An 11,005-nucleotide genomic window follows, 5' to 3' on the forward strand; every position below is an offset into this window, starting at 1 on the left:
AGTGAAGAGTTAAAAGAAGAAATAATGTTGTTATTTGTTGGGAGGTGAGTGAGCAAATAATAGTGTAGCTCCAAAATCCAGTTTAGGACAAACTCCGTGATTCCCGACGCAAAGGAAGCTGCAAACATGCAGTTTTTTCTTCAGTTTAGTATTTTTTTAGTAACAAAAATTCATTGTCTATAAAATGCATGCATCGGCACCTATGTGACCTTTAGGATTTGAGAAAAACAGTGGTCTTTCTTGGACATTTATTCTTTCAATGTTCAATTTCAACCTTCCTATTCATGACCTTATCCCACACCTTTTTTTTTTTTTTTGGTTGAATAATGCTAGGTAGAACCGTATATAGTTCACTAGGCAGTGGACCTTATTGATTATTATTATTATTATCTAATGATGAGTTGCTTAGACAATTAAATTAATAGAGTTGCTGCCTCATGGACTAGTGCAAAGCAACAATGATGCTACATATCATTGTTTTATTTTTTTGTTTTCAAATTCAAATGTTGATTTTAATTAGTAATCACGTCAAATTTCTGTATATTTTCTAGTAAAGGAAATTATCGCAACTTTTTCAAGAACATGTCATATAATTTTAGACTGCATATTACAACAAATCGATAGCACATTTTGCATCTTCCTAGTCATTAATTTAGTTTGATACACTTTCATTAGGATGTAATGAAACCAAGGAGAAATCTTATACAATACGTTACGCCACCTTATCTGAAAACTTGATTAGTAGAGACGAGTCACTTGTATACATGAATATTATCTACAAAACATTCCCTAACACGAACCGGATCGAAGTTCTTATACACCCAATTTCTATAAATCATTTGTGCTGAAATTTAAAAAAGGTCCTTTTTGTCGCTCTGATAATATTTGAATGCTTCACTTTTTTAAACTTAACTTGGTAGAGAAAGCATCATGTATTCATTTAAATATTGTTTTTAATGTTATATTTCAATTATATTTTCTAATATATCTTCATTTTATTGGTTCTTTCTGCATTTGAAGACACTCATTAAGATGGCAACGGGAACATATCAACATGTCTAACAGTAAAGCTTAGCACTTGTTAGTAGTTATAATTTAGAAAACCAGGATTTATTAAGGAGGAAAACCTAGTGATAAGTGTATTTTGTACTCTTATCTTTACATATAAATTTGATTATATTATTAAATTGACCCAATTTTTACTTAATTTAGTTGTCATCATAGGTAAAACACGGATTTAAGGGTACTTAGACCAAAAAGGAGAATTTTGAGTTTCATTGGAGTTGATTCAAAAATTAACCGATTTTATGGAATTGATAGGAAGCATTAAGAGCAATTTGAGGACATTTACAAGTTTCGGGAGTAAAATTTCAATTTATAAAAAAATTGAGGATTGATTTACATACTTCCGAAACTTGAGGAGGATCAATTTTGTATGATCATGGAGATTTCGGGGACCAACGTGGATGCTTTTGAGAGGTATGAAACAGCAAATTCGGGGGATACACAATAGAAATTGGGGGATGTTCTACACAAGGGGATTAAGGAGATCCAAAAGAATAGAGAAAGAAACAAGGTTAGGGTTCGAAGAATTTGGCGTCAAGGTGCAATTTTTTTTCTCCTTATTTTTTCTTTAAACCTAATGATGTATTTCATAAACCTTTCTTTTTTTTTTCCTCGATATGATGTGTAACTAAACCATTAGTTATGAGGAATGATGTAACCTAGATTTGAACCATTAATTTCAATTCTCAAGATTTGAAAAGTTAATTGTTTTATCTATTGATTTTACTTTTTTTTCTTAATGTTTGAATTACTCGATCAATAATTCATGATTTATGAATGGTAACAAATCGATAGGTAATTTATAAATTTGGACTACGTGATGAACTTCGTCAATTGGGTAAATGATAAATATTTATTTTTATCCTTTAATTGAATTCCTAGATGATTTAATGCATTCAATTGATATTTAATCGAATTCATATAGAGACATAGTGAGTTGATTCAACTAAATATAATTGATTTAAATTCGAGAGAGTTAAATTGGCTGATTAAGTGCAATTTTAGTAACTAAACTTGAGAGGCGAGATTAAACGTCATAACAACGATAGAATCCTGAGTTACAGAACTTTAACCATCATATTGAATATTTTATCCCTAATTCAAAGAAAAACTATCATATTATTGTTTTACTTTTCTAATTAGTTAATACTAATTCTAATAAAAAACTTGTCATTAATGTTTACTTTATTCAAATACGAGTAAAGGAATAGTTAGATTAATCATTAAATAGATCATTCTCATGGAAATGATAATTCAAACACTTTTAGATCCACTTTACTACTTGTTTGCACTTAAGATTATTTAAAAAAAAGAAAAAGAAAAACAAAGAAGCCTTAGGTACTAGTTTACTTCACCAAATGTGAAAATGCAGTTAAGTTTTATATGACTTTTCTAGGCCGCTATTTAATATTATGTTCTCTTGAGTTTCATGGCATATAAAATGGAGGAATTCCTAGTTTCATTATTTATAATAAAAAATTGGGCATGGTCCCAATTCCACAAGGAAGAGACAAAAATTACAAAAGTTTACTTTGAACTTAATTGGACTCAAATTTCCTTACTTTTCTGATTCTTTCGAAATTAGAATAAAATATGTATATATTTTTTTATATTTCTGAATTTGAAATAGTCCACAAATTTATTTCAGTCCAAAATTGCAGCTTGTTAGTTTTACTATGCAATTAATAATGTTAAACTAATTATTTCTTGATAATTGCTTTTCTAAGAAGGTGGGCAACAATGACCTGGATCACGAGTGCTATATGCGCGCAGAACATCAACTGTGGATGCATACATATAATAGGCATATATACTTTTACCAGTCAGATGCTTATGTATACAAATGTGGAAATTTATTGATAATTTATGGTTTTCTTAAGAGAAAAAGAAGAGAGAGAGAGGTCATTCATCTTCCTTCCACATTCTAGGTTTTATTGTCCTTCGGAAGTGTGTAGACTTGTAAATAATCATTCTCAAGCCTAGTTAATGGAATCTTGAAGCTAAGAATGATATCTCTTTGCCTGTCGGAGATTTATCGTTTCGGATTGAGGCAAGAACATAGAAATAATTGTGCGTAAATAGTTTTTAGCTGGCTTTCAAGCTCTCAAGCTTCTATAAGCCCTAGTAATTCCTAAACTTCTGTATCTTTAGTTTGTATAGATCGATCGCTCTATATGCTAGATGTGCATCCCCTAGTTTAAATAGTACAGTGTAAGGTGGACAATATAACACAGAAGTAAATAAAAGGATCGATGGAGGGAAGTGGAGATAGTATCGAAAGTTCGAAGACAAGCCCTTTTGAGATAAATGATGTTGAAGGTGAAAGTGAGGAGAAAAATGAAGTTTCCAAGCCTAAAGATGGAGGAAGCTCAAGCAACAGTACTGTTGAAGAGAACGAGAAGAAGCCATCCGTAAGGCCTTATGTCAGATCAAAGATGCCCCGACTCCGGTGGACACCTGATCTTCATCTGCGTTTTATCAATGCTGTTGAAAGACTTGGGGGTCAAGATAGTGAGTTAATTTCTCTAATTTTTGCTCAAGAATTTGATGTGAATTTTTGTGATTTGTTAATGAAGATAAGGGTTTTTTCTTCAAATCTTATATGTCCTCTTTTGATGCAGGAGCAACACCAAAATTAGTTCTTCAATTAATGGACATCAAAGGGCTTAATATAGCTCATGTCAAGAGTCATTTGCAGGTACCAAGACTTGGATATATTTCAATTATTGAAAAAAATATATATACATGCACAAATTTACGGAAAAAAACTATCAAATAATAAATCAATATGTGAAATTCCACCTTTAATTAATTTACTTCTCTACTTGCTTTTTGTTACCTTTTACAGATGTATAGAAGCAAAAAGACTGATGATCCCAGCCAATTAGGTACCATTTTATTTTCTTCTCCTCCTTTCCCCTTAATCTCTTTTGAGTACCAATTAGGGTTTTAATTTTTGTATCGATCTTATGCAATTTATCCTTCGGCATTACAGGGATGACGGATCAGAGGGTATTTATGGAATGCGCAGATCGATATATTTATCATCCAAGGCAGCTTTCTCATCTTCCAAGCTTTAACCAAAGGGATGATTGTGCTTTCAGGTATAACAATCTAAAAACAATTTTCTTATGTTCATTAGTATATTGGGGTTAATTTGCTCACATTCAGAATCCAAATTCTTTCGTAAGATATGGAGATGCTTCTTGGAATGGACATAGGAAATGGATGCATAATTCCACCACAAGACAGAATACTTATCACAAGATCAGTCGACCGGGATTTTACGATAATCTTACAGAGAGGATCTTGAGCAACCAATATTATAGGCCAGTAAGTCATGATCTTCTTAGCACCAAAATTCCCCCTTTCAATGAAGGATCCACTTGGAAAATCAACGAATCCAAAGATGATCTCGGATCACTTCATAAGCATGAATCTTGGCTAGGTCAATCTAAACAAAACCCTATTGGTGAGCTCAATTCCTTAAAGCTGATGCAACAGAGAGTTCATGAGCACAGTACTACGGATAATGGAATTAGTATCCCTACTCGAGATATGGATCGAACAACGAGTTTTCAGAGGCAGACAACGGTAAAAAGGAAGGCCTCAAACTGTGATCTCGACTTGAATTTATCACTTGGATCAGAATCAAGGGATGATGAGAGGCATCAAGGTTTGAATGACGATGAGAATAACTTGTCATTGTCATTGTACACTCCGTCTTCGTCGAAGATTAAGGAGTTAAAAGAAGATGATAGTAATGCAAGAGGGGCGAGTACTCTAGATCTGACTCTGTGAATTGAGTAATTCTAAGTGAGATCTTGAAGTACTCGTTTCACAATATGCATTTTCATGGTGTTGTAGCATTAAGATAAGTATAATACTCATGTTTATGTCTTTTTTTTCTCTCCCTCATTTTTTTTTTTTTTTTTGTGTTGGAAAGATATAGCTACTTCATTGATATGAGAGCCTTCACTGCAGGAAAAAAAATGTATTTTCATGGTACTTCCTTAGGTGAAAATATATATTAAAACAAGTAAAAAAAGAGTGCATACCCCATTTTATGCCATTAGCAGTATTTTAGCAGAGTTTAAAAGTAGCTTAAAACTTTTAGAGAAGTTCAAAAGTAGCTTAATTAAAGGAGCACAATCCTGTTAAGACTTGGAGTTCCATTTTAAAAGATTAACCTTATTAAAAGGAGTAGTCCAAGATCTTTTTAAGTTAGTCATTATTTCGGTATTTAACCAATGTGGGATTTTTATCCCTTAACATACAATCTACTAGGTCCATACATAATTAATGTCACACCTTGTAATGAAGTGTTGGTAGGTTCAACTGCTCGTTTACTTAAAGTTATAACTTTTAAGTTATCTGGATAACATTCTTCATCGAGTTATGAAACTTTCGGTATTGTTTCTTTTGCATGTTTAGCAAATTTTTGAAAGTAATTACAAGTGGGAAATTGAAAAATACAAGCTTTTTAATAAGCATTTATATTTCACTTCTTTATGTATAGCTGAATATATATAGTTTGTGTGCATCATGCATAGGCCATTTTGGTGCATTTTCTTGCATTAATTTGCTCAGAACGTTCATACTAGACGTAAGTATTTAGGGCTAACTAAATATATGAATTTGAATAAGATTGTGATTTCACATTTAGTGATCATATTATTATTATTATTATTATTATCATTCTTTCCTTAAGGCAATATTGCCTGCAACAGTACTAGTGGTGTATGACACTTGTCTCCTAAGATACAACGGATTCAACTTATGGTAGAAGCATTTCAAACTACAAATTTCAATGAACTTAGAATGGAGCCTCTCTTTACAAGAAGAAAAGGGTTTGGAATGATTTTGAAGAGTTTTATGCAATAGATTTTATGCAATAGCTGCTTAATGCAAAAGTGATATGAGATGCATTATGAACGTCCAAAAGATCCTATTTATGTAGAATGAGGGTTTGTGGATGAAGTGATGCGCACCAAATCTCGCAACTTTATGAAGAGAAGTATCATTTGCTATCGCTAACCTGTCGCCACTCCCTCGAGCGCCAGTATCAAAATTTTAATATAAACTTTTCGTCCGTCCATCGCTAGCTTGTCCTCAACTAATAGGCGAGCAAAGGAGTTGGGCGAAATTCGGGCCAATTTTCCTCTATTTTTTTTTTCAAATTTGGATCGCAATTTCTCAGTCACTGAAAATTGATTTTGAAATTCTAAATACACTACGATAATCTACTCGACGAGTAGAATAAGTTAGTCTATTTATGTTTGTAATTTGACTATCAGATCAAGTCTAAATATTTGGTCGAAATTAACACGAAATTCACATTTCCTCATTTATACTTAACCAATTTTTCTCAATTTTAAACCAATTTTCAACAATTATCATTATCATTATTATTATCATCACTGGAGATTTAGTGGTTTTGATGCCATGTTGAAATTTAAAAAAGTTCCATACATTTAAAATTTTTAGTCAAAGAACTAATACCATATCATATACGTGACTTAACTGAGAACTGCTTATAAAATTCCATTTTCCGTGTCAAAAGGTAACGACAATTGATCTTGTATATCGAAAATTGCTATTCCGAGTTCCGATTTTTTCGGATGCATCAAAACCTTTTTTAACATTTTGAAAAGTCACTAGTGTCTAATAGACTCACGATTAAATATTACTACATTAGGTCATTTGAGATTTGAAAACCAATTTTGAAATCAATCATGCTTGGGGCACACCAAATTTTACACTCTTATCACATGGCAACACGCTATTGGATGGTTTGAAAAAAATCAGTTTATTCACCAATCAAATTTTGTCAATAATGATGATGTCAAGCATGATGTACAAATATAATTATATTTATGAAATTTTTAGGAACATTTCGGGCTCTTAACCATTTTTTAAAATTTTTTTTTTACATAAAAGGGTTCTGTGATTTTTATCTTTTATCTTTTGTTTGTTAAGCTCCTAACTCCCAACAATTGTATTTTTAATAGGCATTTGTTCTTGTTTTTAATTTATTTCGTAAACAATGGGAAAAAAATTGAAGAAAGTAAATCAATTACCACAACTTGTATAGTATCTCCAAGAGTCTCTATTTTTAAAAAATATATATTTTTTAATTTAGAGAGCATCTATAAATTTCAAAAGTAAAAATTTGTAAGTACTCCAATAGACTCTTTATCGTCTTTAAAAATTAATTTTACTACTCCCAAATTTTTTTTTGTTTTTCCTATATTTTTTTTTTGCTAGTTTCATTCTAAATTATTATATTATTTTTTATCCATTAAAAATCAAAATATCTTGAATCATTTAATTATAGAGAGCGATTTAGTTCTCTAGATTTGGAGAGCAAAACCCATTTGGTTATGTTTGTGGCTCATATGGAGTGGAACACAGATTTATTGGATCAAATAGGTCGATGTCAGAGCATAGTGAAATGGAGCGAGGGGAGTGTAGCAATGGAATTGGCCTTGCAAGTTTTAATTTACTCTCTATTTGTCTGGTTGCTCCCGCGGTACGGTACAAGGGTTTTTTTTGTATGGGCCATAAAGTATTTATGGCATTGGATTAGGATTAATATAAATACTGATGATATAACCCTATTATTTATATTGAATAAAAATATCTCATTTTCACTCCTTGTGGATGTAGGCACATCACCGAAACACGTAAATGCTTGTGTTGATTTCTCTCTTTCATCTCTTTATTATTGCGCATAAAATTCAACAATTGGTATCAGAGCGCCAGGTCCAGATGGTGAGTTCTTTAATTGTAAAATTCAATGTGATGAAGTTTGACAGATCTAGGAATTTTGGATTATGGCAATGAAGGATGAAAGATTTGTTGGCGTAGCAAGAGATGGTGAAGATGCCATCTGAGAAAAAATCAAAGGGTACATCAGATGCTGATTGGGAAGAGCTCGAGGCGTGATTAGTGGGTACAATTCGATTTTGTTTGACGGACGAGATCATGTATCACGTCATAGATGTTGAGTCTCCAGATGAGGTTTGGCTAAAATTGAAGAGTCATATATGTCAAATCTAATTCTACAAACTCATGTGAAATTGGTTGCGAGTTGAAATTAAGTTCTACGACAAAGACAAAGAAATGATATTGCTGTGCTTTTTCTTCCTTCGTACGACCACTTAGTGATCATGTTGACATGGGGTAAAGAGATTCTCGAATCGAAGAAAGTTACATCAGCCCTGTTGGCCTAAAACTAACGAAAATTGTGCATTAGAGAAAGTTCATGGGGTAAATGGTTGATCGTGAAGGACTATCAGGATCATGGGAAAGAAGGACAGTTATAGTTCTTACAAAGGGAATACGAAATCGAAATCCAAAAATCAAAATAAGAAAGACGTCAAGTCCTACAAGTGTCATCAGATGGGTCACTTTAAGAAGGACTGTCCGAATAGGAAATAGGGCTATGGAAGTAAAGGTTATGGGTCCTCAAACTCGACTAATGTTGTAGAATGAGCTTAGATTCTAGAGATGGAGACATGCTATCAATCTCTGCAGGTAATTCTAATATATTACATGCCTATTGGGTACTTGATTTAGCCTGTTCATATCACATCTGTCTTCATTAGGATCGGTTCGATTTATATCATTCGGGTAATTTTGGATCGTTTTGATGGGTAATAATGCATCATGTAAGGTCATTGGACTTGGTCCATAAATTTAAAATGTTTGATGATGTGTTGAGGATTTTAGATGATGTTAGGCACGTGCCAGAGTTGAGAAAGAACCTAATTTCTTTAGACACTTTAGACACCAGTAGCTATTCTTATAAGTTCGAGGATGGGGCTTTGACAATGAAGAATGAGGCTATGATTGTGATGAAGGATAAAAAATTGGCAAGGGACATCTACAAACTACTAGTGAATACGGTTCTAGGTAGAGTTGTTACAATAGAATCTAAGTTAGATGGCATTCTCCCATGGCTCATGCGACTGGGGCATATAAGAGAACATTGTATGATTGACCTTCACAAAAGGTTTTTGCCGAAGGAGGTAAAATCATGCAAGCAAGATTTTTGCAAGTTCTATGTACTTGAAAAAAGTCTAGAGTATAGTTCGAGACGAGAAAGCATAAGACAGAAGACGCTCTTAATTATGTGGATTTTGTTGTTTAGGAATCAGTGAAGGAGTTGTCCAAAGGTAGATCTCAGTATTTCACTACTTTCATTGATGACTTCTCTTTAAAAGTTTGGGCATATTTCATGAAGCACAAGTCTGAAGCTTTTGCCAAGTCAGATTGTGGAAAGTAGAAATAGAGAACCAAACGGGTAGGAAAAACAGGTATCTCAGGACAGAGAAAGATACATAATACGCAAATTTACAGTTTTTAAAATTTTGTCAAGAGCATGTATTCAGCTGCAATATATAGTTCGCAAGAAATCGCAGCAGAATGGTGTAGTGGAGAGGATGAATAGAACAATTGTAGGACGGACAAGATGTTTGAGGTTAAATGCAAGGCTTTTCGAAGAGTGTTTTGGTGGAAACGATGAACATTGCATTTTATGTCATAAACAAATCACTACGAGTAGCACTAGATTGGAAAGTTACAGAGCAAGTTTGGACAGGTATTGTAGTTGATTATTCTGGATTCAGAGTATTTGGATGTCCGACTTATGTGTATGCATCTAATAATCAGAGATCTAAGCAAAATTCGAAATCAAGAAAGTGATTTTTTCTGGGCTATGTAAAAGGTGTCAAAGGGTACAAATTCTGGGATCCAGAGGTGAAGAAGATGGTGATCAATAGGGATGCAGTCTTTGATGAAGCATTCTTGCTTAAAACTTCTCCAGATGAAAGAAGCTCAGTTCAGGTAAGGGCAACAGCAAGAGCTAAGTGTGTTGGAAGTCGTAACGCCTCAGTTGTCTTTTCTTGGTAACATGTAGGAGCATCAAATCATTGGCACCAATGTCAAGGTCATTCTATCAAAATAAAATGACCTTTGACAGTTTAGCACTTCCTCTTGCCTTAGTTCAAATAAATTTTAGCTTCTATCAAAATAAACGAGTCTCAACAATTTAGCGTTGCGTGAGGATAGGACAACATACTTGTATCAGGTTCAACTTGAAATTTCAATCATGATATAAATATCTATATTTGGACTTTGGGGACTATTGTGTTTGTAATAAATTTAACCATGATAAGAAAACTGACCCAAAATACGTGACACTTAATACTGAAGCCCACGCATGATATAAATAATCGTACCTAGATTTAAGAGACTATTGTTACGCCTCTCCACATAGGCTCCATGTCACCGATCCCTTGAGGTCATTGCGACGAAGCCACGTAGACTATCAAACTAGTCTTATCCGAGACGTCAAAGCCTTAATTATCGAAGTAGCCTTATGTTAATGACAAAGCCCCAAAATCCCCCTGTCGAAGTGGTGAAGTTCAACAAAGGTCAAAACAGAAGCTCAAGTGACAACTTACACGTGAAGATCTTGAATTTATGTACGAACCTTTTGAAATAATTGATGAGACCTTTGTAATGAGTGGAATGTCAATCTTGTTAGTTTAGGCTGTAGGGTGGTTGCTATCTGTAGGAGCATTAAATGCGCCACATACTAGTGATTTCGAATTAATTCTAAGATTATATGCTTTGGTTCAGGAGATGAAGCCATGTATATATTCATCCAATGGACACCATTCCCTATATAATACTATAAATACACCCTTTTGATATCATTTGAATGCTAATGCAACTCAATACACTAAAAGCTACTCTTTGTTTTCTCATTTGCTTATTCTGTACTTTTGTTTGTTGGAGTTTGGATTATCTTTAGTTGGGTTGTTAGCAATTGGTTATTATTACACTATCATTCTCAAAATATATTGTCAGAGCCCGAACATATTTGTCTCATATTATTTGGCTTCTTCCACGTCCAAATCCGGAGTAGTAT

General features: G+C 33.2%; 1 protein-coding gene across 2 annotated transcripts; it reads left to right on the forward strand.

Moving 5' to 3' along the window:
• Positions 1-2,896: 2,896 nt before the first annotated feature.
• On the forward strand, positions 2,897-4,976 carry LOC111405960. Of its 2 annotated transcripts, none has more exons than XM_023035095.1 (5): positions 2,897-3,576; positions 3,687-3,763; positions 3,914-3,953; positions 4,061-4,169; positions 4,257-4,976. In XM_023035095.1, the coding sequence occupies exons 1-5, from the start codon at positions 3,318-3,320 to the stop codon at positions 4,864-4,866; spliced, it is 1,095 nt and encodes a 364-aa protein (XP_022890863.1). In that variant the 5' UTR covers positions 2,897-3,317; the 3' UTR covers positions 4,867-4,976. The 2 variants fall into 2 exon arrangements, with proteins under 2 accessions (XP_022890863.1, XP_022890864.1); XM_023035096.1 differs by having other exon boundaries at positions 3,457-3,580.
• Positions 4,977-11,005: the final 6,029 nt, after the last annotated feature.

The sequence above is a fragment of the Olea europaea genome, chromosome 12, assembly GCF_002742605.1.
Source record: "Olea europaea var. sylvestris chromosome 12, O_europaea_v1, whole genome shotgun sequence".
Taxonomy (NCBI): Eukaryota; Viridiplantae; Streptophyta; class Magnoliopsida; order Lamiales; family Oleaceae; genus Olea; species Olea europaea.

Excerpts from the sequence above, each read along its gene's own strand:
- LOC111405960 (XM_023035095.1), top strand. The coding sequence starts at position 3,318 with ATGGAGGGAAGTGGAGATAGTATCGAAAGTTCGAAGACAAGCCCTTTT. Across the intron at positions 3,577-3,686 it reads AAGACTTGGGGGTCAAGATA|GAGCAACACCAAAATTAGTT; the intron begins GTGAGTTAATTT and ends CTTTTGATGCAG. Across the intron at positions 4,170-4,256 it reads AGGGATGATTGTGCTTTCAG|ATATGGAGATGCTTCTTGGA; the intron begins GTATAACAATCT and ends TTCTTTCGTAAG.